General features: G+C 41.8%; 1 protein-coding gene across 5 annotated transcripts in view; it reads right to left on the reverse strand.

The window, feature by feature from the left end:
* Window positions 1-5,214: 5,214 nt before the first annotated feature.
* LOC128305629 (collagen alpha-1(XVIII) chain) overlaps window positions 5,215-23,709 on the reverse strand; it is a 215,179-nt gene continuing 196,684 nt past the window's right edge. For all 5 annotated transcript variants that reach the window (XM_053043173.1, XM_053043178.1, XM_053043175.1 and 2 more), the window contains 4 exons: window positions 22,878-23,008; window positions 12,538-12,717; window positions 7,643-7,870; window positions 5,215-7,484 (listed from right to left, as the gene is read on the reverse strand). In XM_053043173.1, coding sequence (XP_052899133.1) covers window positions 7,421-7,484; window positions 7,643-7,870; window positions 12,538-12,717; window positions 22,878-23,008 — 603 coding nt within the window. In that variant the 3' untranslated portion in view covers window positions 5,215-7,420. The remainder of the gene's footprint in view (window positions 7,485-7,642; window positions 7,871-12,537; window positions 12,718-22,877; window positions 23,009-23,709) is intronic.

Consider the following 23,709-nt stretch of genomic DNA (forward strand, 5'->3'; position numbering starts at 1 on the left):
GGTGGTTTTCGAGCAAAATTGCTGTACTAGGTGCTACCTCTTCCGTGGTATGCTCTCCTGGTACTTCCATTCAAAAACTGGTAGTTTTTGAAGCAGTTTTTCGGTGGTTTTCGAGCACAATTGCTGTACTAGGTACTACCTCTTCCGTGGTATGCTCTCCTGGTACTAAACATTCGAAAACTGGTAGTTTTTGAAGCAGTTTTTCGGTGGTTTTCGAGCAAAATTGCTGTACTAGGTGCTACCTCTTCCGTGGTATGCTCTCCTGGTACTAAACATTCGAAAACTGGTAGTTTATGAAGCAGTGTTTCGGTGGTTTTCGAGCAAAATTGCTGTACTAGGTGTTACCTCTTCCATGGTATGCTCTCCTGGTACTATCCATTCGAAAACTGGTAGTTTTTGAATCAGTTTTTCGGTGGTTTTCGAGCAAAATTGCTGTACTAGGTGTTACCTCTTCCATGGTATGCTCTCCTGGTACTAAACATTCGAAAACTGGTAGTTTATGAAGCAGTGTTTCGGTGGTTTTCGAGCAAAATTGCTGTACTAGGTGTTACCTCTTCCATGGTATGCTCTCCTGGTACTATCCATTCGAAAACTGGTAGTTTTTGAAGCAGTTTTTCGGTGGTTTTCGAGCAAAATTGCTGTACTAGGTGCTACCTCTTCCATGGTATGCTCTCCTGGTACTAAACATTCGAAAACTGGTAGTTTTTGAAGCAGTTTTTCGGTGGTTTTCGAGCAAAATTGCTGTACTAGGTGTTACCTCTTCCATGGTATGCTCTCCTGGTACTATCCATTCGAAAACTGGTAGTTTTTGAATCAGTTTTTCGGTGGTTTTCGAGCAAAATTGCTGTACTAGGTGTTACCTCTTCCATGGTATGCTCTCCTGGTACTAAACATTCGAAAACTGGTAGTTTATGAAGCAGTGTTTCGGTGGTTTTCGAGCAAAATTGCTGTACTAGGTGTTACCTCTTCCATGGTATGCTCTCCTGGTACTTCCATTCAAAAACTGGTAGTTTTTGAAGCAGTTTTTCGGTGGTTTTCGAGCACAATTGCTGTACTAGGTACTACCTCTTCCGTGGTATGCTCTCCTGGTACTAAACATTCGAAAACTGGTAGTTTTTGAAGCAGTTTTTCGGTGGTTTTCGAGCAAAATTGCTGTACTAGGTGCTACCTCTTCCGTGGTATGCTCTTCTGGTACTAAACATTCGAAAACTGGTAGTTTATGAAGCAGTGTTTCGGTGGTTTTCGAGCAAAATTGCTGTACTAGGTGTTACCTCTTCCATGGTATGCTCTCCTGGTACTATCCATTCGAAAACTGGTAGTTTTTGAATCAGTTTTTCGGTGGTTTTCGAGCAAAATTGCTGTACTAGGTGTTACCTCTTCCATGGTATGCTCTCCTGGTACTAAACATTCGAAAACTGGTAGTTTATGAAGCAGTGTTTCGGTGGTTTTCGAGCAAAATTGCTGTACTAGGTGTTACCTCTTCCATGGTATGCTCTCCTGGTACTATCCATTCGAAAACTGGTAGTTTTTGAAGCAGTTTTTCGGTGGTTTTCGAGCACAATTGCTGTACTAGGTGCTACCTCTTCCATGGTATGCTCTCCTGGTACTAAACATTCGAAAACTGGTAGTTTTTGAAGCAGTTTTTCGGTGGTTTTCGAGCAAAATTGCTGTACTAGGTGTTACCTCTTCCATGGTGTGCTCTCCTGGTACTATCCATTCGAAAACTGGTAGTTTTTGAATCAGTTTTTCGGTGGTTTTCGAGCAAAATTGCTGTACTAGGTGTTACCTCTTCCGTGGTATGCTCTCCTGGTACTAAACATTCGAAAACTGGTAGTTTTTGAAGCAGTTTTTCGGTGGTTTTCGAGCAAAATTGCTGTACTAGGTGCTACCTCTTCCGTGGTATGCTCTCCTGGTACTAAACATTCAAAAACTGGTAGTTTTTGAAGCAGTTTTTCGGTGGTTTTCGAGCACAATTGCTGTACTAGGTACTACCTCTTCCGTGGTATGCTCTCCTGGTACTAAACATTCGAAAACTGGTAGTTTTTGAAGCAGTTTTTCGGTGGTTTTCGAGCAAAATTGCTGTACTAGGTGCTACCTCTTCCGTGGTATGCTCTCCTGGTACTAAACATTCGAAAACTGGTAGTTTATGAAGCAGTGTTTCGGTGGTTTTCGAGCAAAATTGCTGTACTAGGTGTTACCTCTTCCATGGTATGCTCTCCTGGTACTATCCATTCGAAAACTGGTAGTTTTTGAAGCAGTTTTTCGGTGGTTTTCGAGCAAAATTGCTGTACTAGGTGTTACCTCTTCCATGGTATGCTCTCCTGGTACTATCCATTCGAAAACTGGTAGTTTTTGAAGCAGTTTTTCGGTGGTTTTCGAGCAAAATTGCTGTACTAGATGTTACTTCTTCCGTGGTATGCTCTCCTGGTACTAAACATTCGAAAACTGGTAGTTTTTGAAGCAGTTTTTCGGTGGTTTTCGAGCAAAATTGCTGTACTAGGTGCTACCTCTTCCGTGGTATGCTCTCCTGGTACTTCCATTCAAAAACTGGTAGTTTTTGAAGCAGTTTTTCGGTGGTTTTCGAGCACAATTGCTGTACTAGGTACTACCTCTTCCGTGGTATGCTCTCCTGGTACTAAACATTCGAAAACTGGTAGTTTTTGAAGCAGTTTTTCGGTGGTTTTCGAGCAAAATTGCTGTACTAGGTGCTACCTCTTCCGTGGTATGCTCTCCTGGTACTAAACATTCGAAAACTGGTAGTTTATGAAGCAGTGTTTCGGTGGTTTTCGAGCAAAATTGCTGTACTAGGTGTTACCTCTTCCATGGTATGCTCTCCTGGTACTATCCATTCGAAAACTGGTAGTTTTTGAATCAGTTTTTCGGTGGTTTTCGAGCAAAATTGCTGTACTAGGTGTTACCTCTTCCATGGTATGCTCTCCTGGTACTAAACATTCGAAAACTGGTAGTTTATGAAGCAGTGTTTCGGTGGTTTTCGAGCAAAATTGCTGTACTAGGTGTTACCTCTTCCATGGTATGCTCTCCTGGTACTATCCATTCGAAAACTGGTAGTTTTTGAAGCAGTTTTTCGGTGGTTTTCGAGCAAAATTGCTGTACTAGGTGCTACCTCTTCCATGGTATGCTCTCCTGGTACTAAACATTCGAAAACTGGTAGTTTTTGAAGCAGTTTTTCGGTGGTTTTCGAGCAAAATTGCTGTACTAGGTGTTACCTCTTCCATGGTATGCTCTCCTGGTACTATCCATTCGAAAACTGGTAGTTTTTGAATCAGTTTTTCGGTGGTTTTCGAGCAAAATTGCTGTACTAGGTGTTACCTCTTCCATGGTATGCTCTCCTGGTACTAAACATTCGAAAACTGGTAGTTTTTGAAGCAGTTTTTCGGTGGTTTTCGAGCAAAATTGCTGTACTAGGTGTTACCTCTTCCATGGTATGCTCTCCTGGTACTTCCATTCAAAAACTGGTAGTTTTTGAAGCAGTTTTTCGGTGGTTTTCGAGCACAATTGCTGTACTAGGTACTACCTCTTCCGTGGTATGCTCTCCTGGTACTAAACATTCGAAAACTGGTAGTTTTTGAAGCAGTTTTTCGGTGGTTTTCGAGCAAAATTGCTGTACTAGGTGCTACCTCTTCCGTGGTATGCTCTCCTGGTACTAAACATTCGAAAACTGGTAGTTTATGAAGCAGTGTTTCGGTGGTTTTCGAGCAAAATTGCTGTACTAGGTGTTACCTCTTCCATGGTATGCTCTCCTGGTACTATCCATTCGAAAACTGGTAGTTTTTGAATCAGTTTTTCGGTGGTTTTCGAGCAAAATTGCTGTACTAGGTGTTACCTCTTCCATGGTATGCTCTCCTGGTACTAAACATTCGAAAACTGGTAGTTTATGAAGCAGTGTTTCGGTGGTTTTCGAGCAAAATTGCTGTACTAGGTGTTACCTCTTCCATGGTATGCTCTCCTGGTACTATCCATTCGAAAACTGGTAGTTTTTGAAGCAGTTTTTCGGTGGTTTTCGAGCAAAATTGCTGTACTAGGTGCTACCTCTTCCATGGTATGCTCTCCTGGTACTAAACATTCGAAAACTGGTAGTTTTTGAAGCAGTTTTTCGGTGGTTTTCGAGCAAAATTGCTGTACTAGGTGTTACCTCTTCCATGGTATGCTCTCCTGGTACTATCCATTCGAAAACTGGTAGTTTTTGAATCAGTTTTTCGGTGGTTTTCGAGCAAAATTGCTGTACTAGGTGTTACCTCTTCCATGGTATGCTCTCCTGGTACTAAACATTCGAAAACTGGTAGTTTTTGAAGCAGTTTTTCGGTGGTTTTCGAGCAAAATTGCTGTACTAGGTGCTACCTCTTCCGTGGTATGCTCTCCTGGTACTTCCATTCAAAAACTGGTAGTTTTTGAAGCAGTTTTTCGGTGGTTTTCGAGCAAAATTGCTGTACTAGGTACTACCTCTTCCGTGGTATGCTCTCCTGGTACTAAACATTCGAAAACTGGTAGTTTTTGAAGCAGTTTTTCGGTGGTTTTCGAGCAAAATTGCTGTACTAGGTGTTACCTCTTCCGTGGTATGTTCTCCTGGTACTATCCATTCGAAAACTGGTAGTTTTTGAAGCAGTTTTTCGGTGGTTTTCGAGCAAAATTGCTGTACTAGGTGCTACCTCTTCCGTGTTATGCTCTCCTGGTACTATCCATTCGAAAACTGGTAGTTTTTGAAGCAGTTTTTCGGTGGTTTTCGAGCAAAATTGCTGTACTAGGTGCTACCTCTTCCGTGGTATGCTCTCCTGGTACTATACATTCGAAAACTGGTAGTTTTTGAAGAAATTTTTCTCGATTTACGGGAAAATTAGTGTCCTGGTCCTGGTTCAATTTCGTTTATTCTTTAAAGTCACAAAGTCGATATTCTTCTTTGCATTAAACATAGCAACAAATTATTTTGATAACGGAGGAAGATATTTTTGTTTCATTTTTTTACCTTATTAATAATTTTTTTTGCTTATAATTAATCTTGCTGTTAAATTCGCAAAATTCGCACAATCGGCACAAATTGTTTGGGGCCCCCATCACGGCGAGGCCCTAGGCGACCGCCTACTCCGCTTACCGTTTGATTCGCCGCTGCATCGAAGTGTTTTATTATTAACACCAAACTGTGATATACACAGCATTTCACACTCGAAAAACTTTTCATTCCATTTTCTTCTGGTTGAATTTCATTTTTATTACAGCAAGTCAAATTTTCCGCTTTTGTTTTGTCCCCGAATCCAATTTGTAATTCCCCTCCCAAGATAACAGCTTCTTACACCCAGAACGCCTGTGGTTCTCATATACTTCACACAGTTAGCTGTGTGGAAAAGATCTTCCTTCCCTCTCGTACCACTGATATTGACAAAAAACGCACTTTGAAAAACAATAGTTAAACTCATTACCTACGTAATTTGCAGAAAAATGGATCTCTTTCTGTGTTTTTGTTTTTGTTATCCTTGTGTTGGGTTTTGTTTCATTTCCCTCTCCCGTTGGCTTTTAATAGTTACCGTTGTTAGTTAAATAGCTTATTATCTATCGACTTTTGTTTTTAAACCATCGCTACCGTCACGTAACACACGCGCCTGTTTGCTGCGCGTGTGCACCTTCCTTAAGACTACAGGTAATTACTTATCTTATTACATTATTCTGTCCGCCTGCTCACCGCTGTACTCATTGTAAATGACACAAACGTCTCTGGCCTTGATGGTATTTCATCAGTTGCATTGAAATTCGTTCACTCCGTGTAGATTTGCAATGGTTTGCTGTCAGGAGCGCGCGCGTTAATCAATGTAATAATTGTAACAAATCGAGATTGCAACAATTCTACTACGGAACAATGTGGGGATCAGGGTGGAAAGGATCATTTGTGAACTCTGGTGGGATGTGATAGAGAGAGTTGGGTAGGGTGTGTGTTTACAAGTACGGTAAGACGTATTTCTTTCCCCAGAATGGTTCGTGTATGTGTTGTTGTGGCGCTGTACACAAGTGAGTCTGCTGTAACGCTGTGATTGAAGGTATTTCATTTACATATCTAAAAAAAATCCGACTAAAAACCACACACTGGACAGTGCTTTGTTCAATGTGGTCTTTACAGATCGCCTACCGAATCGCTGTAGCACTGGTCACATACTATTCACAACACGCGGTTTTTGTCGTCGTCAAGGTAACACTAGTGTGCTCCATTTTGGTATTAAGTTTACGTTTTGCTTGCGCTTGGGACTTTGTCATCGAGTTGTGGCACAGTGCACTAGAGTAGAGTTAGTGATGATGATAGGTAGTAGAAGTAGTAGTAGTGGTAGTGGTAGTAGTAGTAGTAGTAAAGACAGTAACAGGACAAAAGAAAACACAACGTTGGTCTAGAGATTGGTAAAGGGAACGCGAGTTCTCATCCATTACGTTATCTACCAGAAGACAAAAGACAGCATGGCATTTGCACATCCCCTCACACAGGACTGCCATTAACCTAAGACAGATCCACTAAGAGCGGTAGTAGATGATCAGCACAACAGTGATGCAAACTGATCGGCATTGAGGCAATGATTAATTTGACTATCAACATGACGAGAGTTCGGTCGGGCCGTGTACAGCCCACAATTTGACTCATACTTTCTGTGACATATGGCTAATATGGTAGTTTGTTTTGTTTGTTCTGCAACTGTTTTTTCATGTGTTGCGTTAATTGAATCTTGTTACCTGTCACTGCTATCGTCCACTTAAATGCTAACCACATGACGCTTCATGTTGTACCTTTGCTTACGAGCTAACGAGTTTTGTGTGTGTTCTCATATTGTTTTACATTAGTCACTCGGGTCATTCGCACACACTCCATCTTTTACCGTATGTTACAATTGCTAAACAACGAAAGTAAAGGTAAGGGTAAGTAAACAAATTAAACAATTCGTTAAAGAAAAGCGTAACTACTCCGTCGGACTGTCTGCTGTTAAAATTACTTATTATCATTATTTCATTAATTCAGTTGCAGCGCTGTGGCTCTCCGTCTCGTTGCCCGATTAGGGACATCTGTTTTGTTTTTGTTTTTAATCTTTTATCTTATTTCTTTTCTCTGTTTTTCACCTTTTTCTCGTTTTCTTCTTTCCTTTTCACATTGTGTTTTCATGCTTTGTTCCAAATCTATTCTTCAGCGTTTTTTTGTTCTTGTTTTTTCTTATCTATTCTTTAGTTCCTATCTTATTTATCATTTGCATTGTGTCTGTGTGTTTTTTTTGTTTGGGATCAATGGTTTCGGATATTTCGCCGAAGTTGTCGATGAAGATGATGATATCTATCGAACGGTAGTACGATGGGAAGATGCTATTTATGCGATGTTCTGAGTATTGTGTGGTACGGGAGACTTCGGGTCTACTCCTATGATGCGCGTTTGCGAGTTTCTTTACAGTGCACTGATACTTTGCAAATATTGGCTGTACTCCTTCTCGTTGGCAAACTCGTGTTGGCTGGAATGGTAGAATAAAGTATACGGATTAGTATCACGTCCGTATATCATCTCCGGTGAGGGAAATGAATCCTTGTGGAACTAATCTTGTTTTAAATAATTTTGTTAGTTGTTCACTTATTAGTCTTATAGGTTTTTAAGGAACAAACTAAGACTCACCTTCGGGTGTCTCTTCGCTTTCGTCTTCGGTCCTGCGGGACCGCTTCGACGCAGAGTACCACGAACCGATTATCACAGGAGTACCGTTCCTGGTCTAGCAGTTTGTTACCGAGTAAACTGCTGGCCAGACCGACCTTGTCCGGCATTAACGAGTGCCAGGCATCGCAGTACGTGTCTATCGCACGCTCACCGTGCGCACTGGAACCGTGCCACACCAGTTTCTGGGGCCTGCGGAAAACAAGAATAAAACGAAGGCAAATATTAGCGACAATGAACTGTTGGGAGACAAAAAAGGAATGCTTAGTTTACGAAGAATCTTTCAAGAATTTAGAATATTTACGGGTAAAGCAATTGTGTTGCCAATTCTTAGATGTCACTGTGTTATTCTCACAATCTTATGGCGCCTCGTTGGTCCAACAGACTCAAGAGACCAGAAAGCCGCGAAACCTTGAAGAGTGATATCATACTTGTCCGAATGTTGAGGACTAAAGTCATCCTAATCTCGGATTGTTGAGTACTTGCCATAATAATATAGGAGGTATGAAAACAAGGACATAACAACTACTGGTGTGTGGGGCTGACCAACAACACAATCGATTTACCAAGAGAGACCAACAAATCAATGACTACTACGATTAAAAACCACGCACTAAATCGCAGTTTTCCGTTGTGAAATGATGAAGTATTGCGCTCTTTCGTTACCGTTCCGTTCCACTGCTACAGTTATAAACGGATTTGCTGTTGAATAAATATTCCATGTTCGCAGAAATGAAGATGGACCACCAGCGTGCAATATTACAGCAACTGAAACCTTAATAAATACCGCCAGTATTATGCCTGGAATTCTTCAAAACTGACCTTCGAAATTTGATTGCAGCATTGATCGTACGGATGGAATAATAATGCAAAATTAATCTCTTCTCTTCATGTTCCGTTCCCTGTTTCTCGGCAGTGCGAGTCCCGGACCCCGGAGTGGTCCACTGGCTGGCTGTTAAATACGCAACCCGATTGGGATTGGGATGTTCAAAAATGCCGAAATGCGTCCCGAAATTGGAAGGATATTGAATTTTCATTACCCATCGTTACCGTAAAACCTCTTAACAAGATTTCATTCCCAGATCAGCCCCCCGGTGGCCAGCATAAATTGATCCATTATTTATTGCATGCTTGCATGTGCTGCGTCTGGGATTCCCTTTTGTGGCACACCCGTGCCATATCCCGTCGTCGTGCTCGACCTCCAAACTGTGAGGTGCAGATATATGCGGGACGTTCATTATTTGACTGGAACGAAATGGAACGAAAGTATCGTACCTTATCCTTATCCTCTTTCCTATCTCACCATACACCTCCCCCCGCTATTCTTCGTTCGCCCCAAGGCTTGTGAAGGATGTCCCGTTATCAAACATTTCGATCCAATTTTCGGTGAATCGGTGAATTCTTGATCCTTCATACCACAAACGTAAACTCGCTGAATGGTCCTGACCGACAAGCCGGCCACTGATGTGTAATAATATTTTCTTCCATCCCATATTTTGCGTACCATTCATGGACAGGTGAGTGTCGCTGCGACAAACGGTATAAATTTAGCATTTTTTTTTTCTTGGGAAACTGATAAATATTGGACCATTTTGTGTCAAGGGAAAGAAAGGATTGACTGTTGAGAAAGAGATGGATTCCCCTGAAATGCAAAATGATGGAATTCTACTTAAGAAGAAAATTGAACAAGTAAAATAAAAGAGAGAGAGAGAAAAAGACGAAGGAATTGAAAATAAAATTCCGATTTGAGTCGACACAAAGCGGCGACGGTTGTATGAGAAAAGCGTGATTGACGGGAAAGCATATTGAGTAGAAAAATAAACCTGTCACACAAGTCAGCTTTTTCTTTGAGGGTTTTCCGCCCCTGTCTCTCCCCCCCCCTCCCTCACTCGTACAACCCTTTGCTGATCAATAGCCCCGGGTTCGGTGTCTTCTGGAGTTGAATTTGGTTTTGCGGATCTACGTGTCACTTGCGAGGTTTGATTGATAAATTTGATTTGACACATATTTTATTCCATGTCCATGTCCGTGTGTGAGTGTCTGTATACTCGGACGAATACTACACGCACTTCCGCTGTGGCAAGGAAACCATTTAAAAGGGAAGAGAATCCGATCGGCATTCATTTTGACGCCGGAAGGTTATGTTATGATTGATACAATCTGGCCCCAAAATTGGATAGATATGACCTTTCGGTCGATACCTGTTTGAGTATGTGATATGCCGTAGACATTTAATTGGATTCTAGGGGCAAACGATGCTCGGTACATACCCGGCACCCTGGGAACTGAATGTTGTGCCCTGAACAACAAAAAAAACCCCTGACCAGATGCACAAGAAGGCATGTTTATTGCATTTGCTTGCCGGCCAAAGAAGCCGAACAACGTTACGGATGCTGTCGTTTGGGATTTTCGATGTGATTTTTCTTCCAGTTTCATGACGTTCTGTTGAGGCTCCCGGCTTCTCCCCATCAAAAAGGAAAAAAGCTTGCCATTTGAGAAAAGACTGACCAAACATCTTTCCGGGCACCACCCGGGGCGAATAAATTATGGGCATTGATGTGATAAATTGCAAATTATCATGAGAGTCATTTACGGCCTTCCAACGATAATGGACGTTTGTGTCGGCAAGGATGCACTTTTACCCAGGGGTATCGTTGATTTTGCAATTCGAAGCACCGGCCCCAATGTTGCTAGCAGCCCCTTCCCTCACACATTCCAACATACAGACAGACAGCTTTGCTAGTAATGAGCGACTGTGCCACTTGTCGGTGCCCCAAAAGAATGAAGAGACGTGCAGCAAATCGGAATGGGACGCATGGCATGCGAAACATCACCATCAAACAGCAAACCCCAATCAAAAATTAGAAATTGATTGAATCGTTTCGATGAGCCGGGTATGTGCAAACAACAACTTGGCCACCATCGACCAGGAGCAACAGGAGCGCCCGGGTCTTAAATCATTTTAATCATCCAAAAAAAAAGGGAACAGGATGAATAAATTGTGTTTCTGTTGCACGGGCCCCCAAAAAACCCCACCGACCGTGGCACATCGTTGGGATCGTTATTTTGTGCACCTGCATGGAATAATTCTGAAGGTTCCGTTTTCCACCCTTTTCACCCTCTTAGAAGAAACAATCGATCTTAGTTGGCTGCTGATGCGGGTTGCATATTTAACAGTTTTTATGCCACCTTCGGTAGATGATTATTTCGATAATAATGCTTTCAACGGCCAGTGGTTGTTCCAATTCTCCTCTGGGAGGGAGGTTTTTATTTCGCAGTGTGTGCTCTGCGTATACACAGCACACATTTTCACACTTCACCGAAGATGTGGTGAACACGTTAAAAACTAATCCATGTAGCCTCATTATATTTTGACACTAATGCCTTCTTAATTGGGTCAACGGTCACTGGACGGGTACGACTGGATGGCCGGTATCAGGCACATCACGATAGTACGCCCTGTGTCTGATCTGTGGCGAACTGTCCATAACTACCCACCGTCCCGCTTCTCCGCCTAGCTCCCTTTGGGGAATAAGAGAGTGTGCCGGGCCGTGCCGTGTGCCTTAAGCCGATGACAAAGTGACATCTTTGCGGAGGCTGTGCCCGTTCTTTGACGTCATATCTGGGGGAGGGATCATATATTTCTGTGTATGTTGGTCGCCATTTTCCTCGCTAATACCTTTTGTGTCTAATGGTACTGACGCGTGATGTATTGTGTGTGATGAAAGCGAAACTACATTAGTGGTGCGGTACCATCGGCACATATAAGCCCGAAGAAATATATGCGTTATCCACCCTGCATCATACACACCGCAAAATGTGTTTGCTCCCGTAAGCACAGTGTGTCACACGCGAGCATGGACATGGTTTGGTTTTGAGTTTTAATAATTATATTTTATTTTTGTATTTTGCTGTTGTGGTTTTAAAATTAAGTCGACTAAGTCGACAATAGGCTTGGGAGGAATAGGAGGCTATGGAATTTATTAAGTGAAAAATATTTAATTTGTGTCGCATTAACTTGTTCCGAAAAAGGTATAACAAGTTTTACTACTTTCATTAAATTCAACAACAAGAAACAAGGCGACGCTCATTAAACTATGCTTTTGGGTGTGGTATAAAGCTACGGAAATTAATTGTGTAAATATCTTTTTGAATGATAACTTTGCTTGCTGATCCGTTTTTGCGTCATTTCGAGTGTAATTTAATTAAAAAGGGCTTAACATATTGTACAGTCATTTCCCAAGTTACGCGTGTCACATAATTTCGCGTAATTTGATTTTTCGCGTAAAAATAAAAAAACTACTAGAAAAAAAATTACCCGCAAACAATGTACATAATAATAATGTACAAATATAATTGTGAGATGAGTTCAAAACGCCCGAAGGTATGCAAACTGAGGCTTAAAAGTACCGTATAAAAACCTTCAAAGATACCAGTCAAATAGTATAGTTAGTAATGCATAATTGTAAAACAAGCTCGCATTGAGTGACGAACCATACATTAAATGGTCGAAAACGTTCAAACATTTGACGAGTTACTGAAAGACAATCTTTGAGAGCAGCAATCGTTAGTAATCGTATCGTAAAGAAGAATAAATTTCCCAATTTGCATACATTTAGGCGCATGTCAGCTATTGTTCTCGAACACATTGGTGAATATTTTTCTTTCTTTCCACATACCGTGTGACTGCCCATAGTCTACTTCGATTCGTTAATACAACAAAGAAAAAAAGAAATGGATGCCAATATTTTGTCGGCTTTCGGTTGACATAAAGTTACGCGTTCGTTGTAATGCGTCTGCGAACACGTACGTAACGTTTCTTTTCTGTGTGTGTTTTTTTTCGCTTTATCTCTACTTACCACGCCATATCGGTGAGCACATTTTTCCCACTGAAGCTGTATATCCGCGGTGCTTGCGAGAAGAATCCACCCTGTCCATTGAAGATGCCGTTCCACGAATTGAACAGGACGTCACCGCGGGTATTCACGACCGGCAGTTCACGATCCGCTATCCGTACGATCGAGTCTAGATTTTGTATTCTGTAAAGCAGATAGAGAGAGAGAGAGAGAGTGAATGAGAACAAACAAGAAAAAAACGAAGGTGGTACTAATAAAATACAATTTACACCCGCTGATGAGTTCATTAATGGGCGGAAAATCATTTCAATTCAATAACATTTCACCCAATTCGGCGGTACGCTTTCGGAGACCGTTACGAAGATAGTACGCGATTTTTGCACGCACGGAAACTCCCATGTGCCGGAAGTTTACCACCTTTACGCCGATAGGGCATCGGTATGGTACCGGGTGCCCGTTAATAAGCAGGTCGCAAAACTTTGTCGTTAAACTTTGTGCACACGCACTGGGTCGCGTGGTGCGTGCGCGAGAAGTTGGAATGTAGTAAAATGTTTGCAAAGTAGCAACCATAAAGAGCATAAAATGTGTCAGGAAACACATCACTGGCACGCATACGGTGGGCACGTGGGCCGCACCGTGAGTGTTGTAGAAAGTTTTTGGTTGAAAAGTGCAAAAAAAAAAACAGGAGGAAGAAAATAAATACCGTTCAACAAAACGTCCTTATGCTATGCACATTGCCTACCTTTAGGCGCTCATTTTTATGTTCACTTTTAATTAGCCCTATTGTGACCTCGCCAGTCTCAGATTTCGCTCAAGAAAGATATGCGACTATAAAAGTCATGTTGCCCTAAACCCCCCACCCCCCCTTACCTCGTGTAGGGGAAACTCGTGGGTATGCTTAGTCTAAATTGGTTCATTTTTGGGATTATATTCGGATTAACGTTAGCACTGGTATTAAGTTTGACGGTTTCAAAAATGTAGCACCGTGCGAGTGGTTGTAGGGCGGGGTCGTAGTGCCAATTAACAGTGCTCCTTTCCGAGTACTTCCGGTCATTTCGTTTGGATGATGTGTGTGTGCGTGTGTGTGTGTGTTGATTTTGGAAACCAAGCAGAAAGCTATGAGGTGAAGTAGCAGCAGACAAGGACGGTGTTAGCATTTTATGCTCGGTACTATGTATCTGAGAGGTATGTGAAAATTGAGTAATAAAACCTCCCCTGTCGTAGGGTGGAAAAACGTCCATCCCCATGCACCTTACCACGATAAGGGGTTTTGGGTTCTAGTTTGTATGAACTATGCTCCATTTTTTGCCCCGTTGCTGATGCTTTGCCTATTGCGAGCCGCGACGCGCGGAACAGCCAGCTATGAATAATGAAATGTTTCAAATGCATTGCTGAAATATTAAAATTGGGTCGAGTTTTGCTTCCAACATGTATGACCCTTCCGTACCATGCCGGCACACCTTGCCCCACAACAGCCAGTATTTAGCACAGCTCAGAAGACCGCGTAACCATTGCATAATGCATACACGGTCGTACCGAACGTGACCCCAGTGCAAGAGTGGAAGAGTGAGAGAGAGAGAGAGAGAGCGAGTGAAAGAAAGAAAGGAAAAAAAAACACAGATTAGACCTCCCGGTTTTCCCGGTTGGAAATTCGAAATAGTTGTATTCGGTAGCGTTTTGCCACACACGAAGCGAGACCCATGGTACCTGGTGTCTGACTGCTTTGGAATGTTTTCAGGAACAGTACACCACACGGCCTGCTACGATCTGAACTTGCCTAGTGCAGACAGTTGCATAGCAGCATTTTTTTTAGTTGTTGTTACTTCTTCTTCCTCTATCTTTGCAATACAATTTTCTCCTCCGCCTTCGGCTCCCCGTTTTCCGTCTGACCTCGTTTTTCACACACATGGCACAGCGGGTCAACGCGGCATAAGCCCACCATAACACCTGAGGCGGCGCGAACGGATGTCGAAGATCGGCTTGAGCTTGTTGGCCGTCGGCGTACGGTCAACCACTTGGTAGAAATGCAAAATGCAAAAGTGCATTCCGTGCTTTTGCCGGCAGTTTAATTTTCTCCCCGGACAACCTGTCGTGGCAGTGTGGTTCTGTGTGTTTGTGTCTTATTTTTTTGTTGGAAGAGCGTTAAGAATACCGGAACAGTTGGATGTGAGGAATGGAATTCGTTGCTGGGATGATATGTACATGGAGCTTGTGAAATGCCTAAGATTACATCCATTCAGGTCCGTTTAGAATGTCCTGTTGGTTCGCTCAGTGTCAGGAGATATTTTTAATTCGTCGTTGATTGGAATTGAAGGACTTAGCTTTCCGCATAGATTGTGCTGAGGAATTTGTGTCAAGATTGAAGATTGACCTGAAATACCTGGGATAGTGAAGATATATTACACCATGAACTTATTGGTATTGTTTGAAGTTGATTATCAACTAATACGGCCTGTTCGCTCTTCGTGAATTGAAACATAGTTGATAAGTCAACAAATTTTCCACTGAAATTGATTCCGATTGACTCTCGTTGTCTCTCGAATGAGGTGAATTATGGGAAATACAGGCCTTCGTTATAATTGAGGACTTGCTTGTCTCTAAATATCTTTATATATTCATACCGTTTATAGAACTTTTATTTAAATTATTTGGTATATAACTCGCATGTCACGCCTGAGGTGAAGAACATCCTCACGACGAACATCCTCAAACAGTGTCGATTCTAAACACTTATCAATTCAAAGCAGAGAAACCGCGGTCGGAAGAATCACGCTCGTGGGATGGGTTTTATCGCGAGACAAAACCGCTACCGGTACCGGAGCAGGTCGGTCTATCGGTCGGTTGGCCAGATAATTTGCATTTTCATCTTTCACAGCCGTAGCTGCAGTTCTCACGGCGAAGAGCATGCACCTCGATGTCCTTTTACTTCCCGCCTTGCGAGTTCCTACTCCAGTTACTCCTACTCCTGCTTCTTCCCAATTTTCCAATAAACTGAGTGTTTGGTTTAATTTTGTGGTCGCTTTTTCCCTGTACGTCAATCGATTTCTCCTGTGCGGCATCTTCCAGGGACATTCGAACCGCGCGTGTTTCTTGTGGCGTTGGCCCATCCTTGAAGCGAGGGAATGAAATGGGCAGAAATGGCAGTTGTGTTTTGTCGCAATAGATCCGATACTAGGCCAAAGCATTTACCGATCGTTACTGACGGGCAGTAGTAGCAGTAGCAGTAGCAGTAAGTGGTTCGACGTTCGATGCCCAAAATTGCATCCTAATTGGATTGACGTTGAGTGGGACTTTGGGTTCGGTTTCCGGTTGCCGTGAAACACATGAAAGCACACACACACACACACACACACACCAGTGGGTAGAGAAAGGCATGTTTCGTGCAATGGAAGACCCCTGTGGTTAGTGTTAATTTTATTATGGTCAGTCAGTTTTTGCAGATAAAATACGGCCTTGTCGATAGTGCGGTAGCGGGCACAATCGCTCCCCGTACGGTCATATATAGGGCGATGCCCTGCAGCCTAACGGCCCCCGATACTTATTTACTCTTCACACCTCGTTGGGAATGAAGTGCTGCATCCCTTTGGGGTGTTGCTTTGGGTTTGGTTTGGAAATCGAATCGATCGTACGCAGCTGAAAGATGGTACCGCCGTACGCAGCCCAATCGATGTTGGGCTTGGCAAGAGGTTGCCATGGAAATGCGCATTTTCCAGACGTAGTGCAAATTGAAGAGGATCAGTTTTAATTATTTTCCCATGGATCGTTTGGGTCGTTTGTTTACGAAAAGTGTGTCGGCATAACCATTTGTGTGCATTTTATCGATGTAAGCTACCGATTTGTGATGAATTTCATACGTGGCAACGGACACGACACGACTGACAGTGAGAGAATACTGTGATTTTGTGTATTTATGCTGAACATATTAGGGATATTGTGTCGAACAGTGTGACAGTTGAATAGTTGTGTATAATTTAAGGCAATCCAATTTAGATGTATGGCCTGGTCGTTCTAACGATAATAAAAAAAAGAAATCCAATTTGTACATCATGGCATACTTTATGCACTGCTTTTGTGAAAGTTAATTAAATGGTTGTCATTTTTTTCATTTTTTTTAAAGGCACAAGAAATAAATATTTTCTTACATAATTCGTTTAGTTTTGTCGCAAACAAGCCACGCTGAGTTAATGAAGACAACGTGGAGTAAAAAGTCGAGAAGGAAGTTTCATTCCCTATCCTTTGTTATTCGTTGTGTGGTCCTGTTTTAGCTAGAGCTATTTTGAAGCCGTTGAGGAAACGATCTCCTTTGACAGGACAGCATCAAAGCCGTAACAATAGCACCAACACACAATCACAGCCGAGCATGTCCGGGATAAGGCAAAGCACAAGGAGGAAATGCATTGAGAAATTTGTACTCTCCTCATCCAATATATGGTTAATAATACGGCAATGAGCCGTTAAAATGTTAAAATGTATAATAAATAAAAAACCTCGCTTAAGTTAAATCGACTGTTCGATTATTTTTATACGATATAAAAATCATATTGAATATATATTGCATCACCGCTGGAGCACGGTACTGTATTTGGAAGCGACGCTGGTCTCACCAGGTAGGAATAGCGATGGGAGATCCTGAGTTGATTCTCTGACTCAGATGTCTGGAATAAGCAGATTCAATTCCGAAAAAAATGAGTTCGGATATGATAGTATAGTTCGGAGTTGACTTCGGAATACGGTTAGCTCCGGTGCTTAGTCCGGCGTTAGCTTTGTTCGGAGTATTGCTGATACTCTAATTAGGAGTGCATTCCGTAATCAACGGTGAAGTTAGTTCCAGCCTTGACACCGTTTTTTATCAGCAGTGTTTAAAAAAAAAAAAAAACAATCAAATGAGCCTTTTTGAATGAGTGTTCCATAGTTGTTTCTAGTAGATTTCCTATGATTTGTGTACCGATGTTCCATATACTTTTGCATAGCATTGCAACGCAAGTTTGTGCAAGTTTTTTTTGTAATCTTCTTCGTATTTTTGTGAGTACAGTTTTAGAATTTTAGATGTCTTGTTTGTGTTAGTTTCACAAGATTATTGGTTGCATTTCTTTACGGTCCTGGTGGTTCATCCTGAACTATTATCCAGGAAAAAGGCAAAATAAGTTAACGAATATCAGAAATCGTAGCCATAAACCCTGCCAAGAGGTCGACACACAGTTATTAAAAATAATATGACTTTAAAAGTAAAAAAAAGTAAAGTAGAGTAAAAAAACTTTAACAAACAACTCAAAGTTTATTACTGCTACTTTTTTTTCTAAGCAATCAAGCTGTGCAATGAGAAAAATAAATAAAAATTTAAACGTTCAAATAGCATATTTGACCCTCACACAAGTTTTACGCCTAGATGTAAACAACAACCCGAACCAGGGGGTTTTTTTAAATTTTATCGAAATCTAAATTATACCATGCACGTAAAAATAACTTAAAAATAAAAAAGTGAAGTTAAGTTAAAAAAATCTTAAAAACTCACAACAGTTAAAGTTAAGATAAACATCATTATGCAGATGGCAATTTGGAATCAATAGACAAACAAACACTCATGGGCAATGAGAAAGGTGTCTGAAAACGGTTCCCTCAAACGTGCGTGCTGTATGTGTAATAAATGTTCCGCTCCAATGGTCGGACAAAAAAAAACAAATGGTTCCTTGTCGCTGAGAAAAGAATTACTTCCCTTCAAGTGACTTAGCACAAAAGGAATAATTTTAGCTCCACCAAAAACCACACTCAATAGGTGTGGCCGGTGTTTTTAGCAGGTGCCACAATTTCCACGCTATAATATTTTGCACCAACCGTTGTCGGTGTCCTCCCTCCCTAAAATGTCGCCCACATTTATTGTATCGTATTGCATCGTTTTTACCTTAAAGCTTCAAAAGCACGTCTTGGCAGGATGGCGAACATTTGTCACGAATTGATATTTCGTTTTCTGATGCGGTTTGATTCATTCCAGCCATGCAATAAGCGACCGCATTTGTGCAGACCGTCCCGTCACAGGCGCTACAGCCAGAGCCAACCCGAAACTTAATGAAGCCATCCGGTGTGGTTCGACGCTACGGTGCGGAAAGCGTACCCGAGGACAGTTTCGTCGTACGCGCCGTCATTCCTCATTTGCGCGTACACTGCTGATCGGTGCGCGCTCTGGTGCAGGATGAAGTTTTCCCCGGGTGTTTGTGGGATGGGCAAAACAATTCATCTCCCGTCCGGTTGTGTGTGTGTGTTTGGTGGGTGTGGGAATTTTGTCTATAAATTCAAACTGTTTCTCCTTTTGTGGGATGAAAATAATAATAATAGCAAAAAAAAAAAACCCGTCGAAACCAACCAACCAACCCAGCCCAGTTTGGTGTTTTGCTCACATTCGACGGATAATCTGTTCTGTTCGCTTGCTGCCTTGGACCGTTTGTTGTTTGGGGACGATCGTCCACGGCATCCGTTTGTGCTGGCTGGGTGTACCGGGGCTGGTTGTGTTGTTGCAAAATAGCTTATCCGTCTGGTAAACGTATGCTGAACGAGCAGTAACGAGCCTGGCCCGGCTGGGGGTTTTGTGTGCACGTGTGTATGTTTTTCGGGGGGCGGTATTTAAATCTGTTTTTCCCACCATTTCCCAGCGAGCAACCAAACTAAACGTGACACTGTGGGCTGTCGTCCCACACGGAACGAACGTTTCTGCTTCGGCAATGCAAAATATTCGCTAATTTTAGCGTAAGTTTCTCGCGCGAACGCTTTGAGACGATGCGAGATCCGGTCGGTACGCCGTGGGCGGGCGGGGTCCCTTATCTCACGTTTTCAATTTTCCGAAAAATGCTTCACGAAGGAAAGGGGGCGGAATTGGAGGAATTTACATTCGACAGTAGTTGGGTGTGGTGCGGTGGCGGAAATGGTGCCGATTTTGTTTCCCCGACCCAACGAGTCGAGTGATTAACATTTTGTTGCAGTGAAAGTTTATTGTTGTGCGTCGCATGGGAAAACAGCGTTCAAATAATGTGGTCTGTTTAGGGGAAAGTTAAATCTAACTGTGAGCGCGAGCAGAGAACGGGGCGTCTAACTAGACGAAAATGGATGACATTAGCAATGAGATTCGAAGGCAGTGGGAAATGGTAAATGAGTTTAATTGAAATTTCACACAAATGTTGCAAATTTTAAAACGAAATTGAATAGCTTGCGAGTTGAAGCTACCGCACCGCAGCTATTCGGTGGGCGAATGTAACTTTCGCAACGAAAGTTAGCTGATCATTTTTTTCGCTAGGAGAAAAAAAACTACCCATCGGACTACGGCAGTAACCGTACCCCAAAACCGGTCCGTTGATTAATTAGGTGCCGGGTTTTGGTTCGGTCGACAGGGAAATCTCATCCTTTCCCGTACTCGTCCTCGTCCTGCGCTGATCGTTTTTGCCTCTGTTTTGCACTTGTAGCTGTCGAAAAACGACCTACGGGAGTGCGATGGAAAAGGATTCCAGTGGGGTAGGTTTGGAAAAAGTTGAACTCGCTTTTTTCTTGCCGGCTTAATATGTATTCCCCATCCGGTCCGGGAGGGGAAAAGTATGGGCTTGAGCTTGATCGACATCATGCAGCTGATGGTAACACCAACAATGCGTTGAAGTTTAATTAGAAGAATGAGTTTTCCCGGTTCATTTTCCTGGCTTACTCTCCCACCGCTACCTTTCGCTGCCCACTTCGCAAGGGAAAGTGGGTGAGCAGGAAAAAAAACAAGCCGTAAATTGGTGAAGGATTAAAATACATTTACGGCTCGCATCGTAGCGCATTACGGTGGGATTATCATCCGTAGCAGGAAAAAAGAAATTAGCCGGTTATTGATATTGTGCGCTGTGTGTTAATCTAGTTAATTTCCACAATTTAACTGTGGTTACCGTGGCGTAGAATGTGTGTGGCGCTGTTTGGTACGGTTTTTTTTACGCTGGAATGTCTACATTTGGATAGCAATAGTGAGCAATTTGAATGAAATGTTTAATTTTTTGTGTAGGATGCGTTTTTCGTTTCGCAAAATGTAGAGGATTCTGCATCGTTGTTCATACATAGTTGCAAAAGGTTTTTATCAGGCGAGGGTTTTCCTGAGAAGCTTAAAATAAGTTATCTATTGTGCTGTATAAAAGAACTATTATCAAATTGGCAGATGAGAGAAAAAATATAATTTAAAAATTTAAAAGTTAATGTTTTATAAGCGTGGTTCAAAATCTTCTTTTTGTGATGCAGTTAATGCGAATGATAATTTAGTAAAAGTAATCAAATGAAGATGATACTGCTTCAGTTAAAAAATTTAATATATCGTGCGTTGAACAGGAATATTTCAAAGTAAATGTAGATAATCATAAATAGTTTAATTTCATCAAGTGTTATTCATTTTTGTATAAAATTGTTAAGTCACAGAATTTTATGAACTTCTGGGTACTGATTTGTCTTTAAAGTTGTGATTTATCCTGGTGGTGTTACGCTGGTTCCAATTGACAAAAACCAAAACTAAAACTAAAACTCCAAATGACAAGTACCAAAACTTGTGGCTGTCTATTCAGCTACAGGTAAATGAAGTAAAAAAAGCAAAAAATGGCAGGTTTATGACTGTTTATTCAGCTACAGGTAAATGAAGTAAAAAAAGCAAAAAATGGCAGGTTTATGACTGTTTAGCTTGTAGTGTTACTAATGAGTCCGATTTAAACATGTGCCTGTTCACAAGAGGAAAAGTTTACTTGTTTGGTCGTACTAATTTGTTGATGAGTAGTACGCTGATAGTACGCTACAATTGTCTCATTTGAAAAGAGTACTGTAATTTTTAAATGTAACATATTTCCAGGTACAGAAAATACGGCATTGCCGTCATAATATAAATTAAATAAATATTTCCAGGTACAATTAACAAATGGGTTATAGCCACATAATTTGAAGAAAACAGGAGAAAATAAAGTTGAAAATAATAAAAAATGCAAAGGAGGAAATGCCTTATACAAATTCTGCACTATCGTTGTTAAAAATACGAAAAATGCCGTCGGGGTGGAAAATGACCAAAATTTAAAATATTAAAAAAACCTATGCAATAAGTTTCTTACATTTTTCTCTTGGTTTTTATTAACGACAATTTGAATTGCAATATGAATGGAGACGCCTGGTTATTTACAATTATTTTTGACAATTTAATGGAGACGCCTGGTACTTGACAGTTGGAAGAAGGAGTGTCGTTATCATATTTAAGTTTGTAAAGTGTTTGTTTTTCTACTTTTTTTAATTAAAAGGTATCTAAATTTATAAGAGTGTCACAGTTTTTCTCAATTCGTTCCAAATGAATCGGTATTGTGAAGTAGTATTAATAAAACCTTCGTGTTTTTTTGGTGATGGAACATTTTTAAAAACCTCCGATGTTGATGGAAATGGAAATTTGTTTGCTAATTAACAACCAATATAGCACGACAGAACTTTATTTATTGTTGCGCCTGAAGAATTTGACACGCTGGTATGCGATTGATTAACGAAATGCCTTTGTAGGCGTTAGTTCTGTAGAATCGTTTTACTTGGTGAGAATAAAGCGAACTAAATTATTTCCAGCCGAACGGAAATGTCAAACCATTGCAGCTATTAATGTTGGTAGGCTTTTACAATGGCAGTCGGCATGTGGATAATTGCGATGGGTCTGCCGTCCAAGGTGAGGAATGTTTTAGACTGCTTCACGCTTCTTGAACATTGTGTTGTTTCAACCCTCGCGCATACCGATACACAAACGATGGTGATTCTTAACAATGGTATTTTTCCCTGTCCTTACAATGAGCAAAAAGTGGAATAAAATCATACACACAAAAACAGCCATGGCACACTTGATTTGCGGCATTAAGCTATGAAGTGGTGTTTAAATTTAGCCACGTTGAGCTTTCGAGTTAGAAAATAGCGATTGAACAGATGTGAACGAAGGGAAACAAATAGACTGATAGAAACACTTTGAAAATAAAAGACATTCGGCTAAAATCGCCCGCACAGACATTCCAACTGGCTGGCGTACGGATTTTATTTGATTTACGTGATTTAGCGTCCAGCAGGGAGAATCCGCCCCCGGGCGGTAAGAAAGCCCACCCAGGGATTTCGATGCTCTCGATGTGATTGCGTTAGAAGTTTCTGTGGCGATTTTGGAGCAGATCCAAATCCAACACAGATTGGCGAACGAATTTAGTTTTCGCGCGATGGAAAAACAAACACCCCGGCGTCGAGGGAGTGCGAGGAGGCATTTCTTAAACGTTCTGTCCGAACTGTACGGTGTGTGGGACGTGTGAATAAGGATGGTTGGTGCGCAAGGAAATGGACACACTTACCTCGACGAAAGGAAAGCCCTAAACGTTCCCAGGAGACCGGCTCGGCGCGCTTGTCGATAGCAGGCGAAGTCCGCGCCACGGATGCCCTGCATGTCGCCCGGGTACGGTTCGTTAAGTGCTGCCATCCGCAACTGAAACGTGGTGAATGGGAAAGAGAGAAGGAATTAGAAGAAAAAGTCCACACACAAACACACAGGGTCGCAAGTACACAGAAATTGACCGACCGAAAGGCCAGAAAATTAAGTCAGAAAACGCGATTGCAACGCAGCGAATAGTAGTAGACAAATAAAGCGTACACTCCAACGTGAAGACGCAGAAAACGGACGATTTAAGAAGTTGCTATCGAGGTGGCTCTTGAGCTGTAGCTGTATGTGCCTGGACAGTGTGCAAGAAGCACACTTGGAATAGGCAATCATTCGCTTACTGGGAAGAATGCGGCACAGTTGTAGGACGAAAGTGGGAACCGGAATCAAGGACTCAGAAATGCAAATAAAACGAAAATGGGAGATAGGAATGAAAGACTTTTTTCTCCTTGAAACGGAATAGAATTCCGTTCCACTTTACTTTCCCTGCCTTCCCGTGCTCCCAGAACAAGTTTCAAGGAAATAATCAAATTATCATAAAAATAAAGATTTTAAAACGAACGTCAGGGTAAAGCTTGACAACTCGGACCTGGGGGCGATACGAAACGAAGAAAAAAGGGCAAGACGAGGCCGAAAACAAATAGCATCCACCCGCTGTCCACGTTTTTCCACTGTCAGAGCTGGATGAAAATTGACCGAACCGTTCTGGGTGGATAAGAGCAATCAGCATTTCAGCCAATTCAATCGAT

Source organism: Anopheles moucheti, chromosome 3 (assembly GCF_943734755.1).
Source record: "Anopheles moucheti chromosome 3, idAnoMoucSN_F20_07, whole genome shotgun sequence".
NCBI classification, from domain to species: domain Eukaryota; kingdom Metazoa; phylum Arthropoda; class Insecta; order Diptera; family Culicidae; genus Anopheles; species Anopheles moucheti.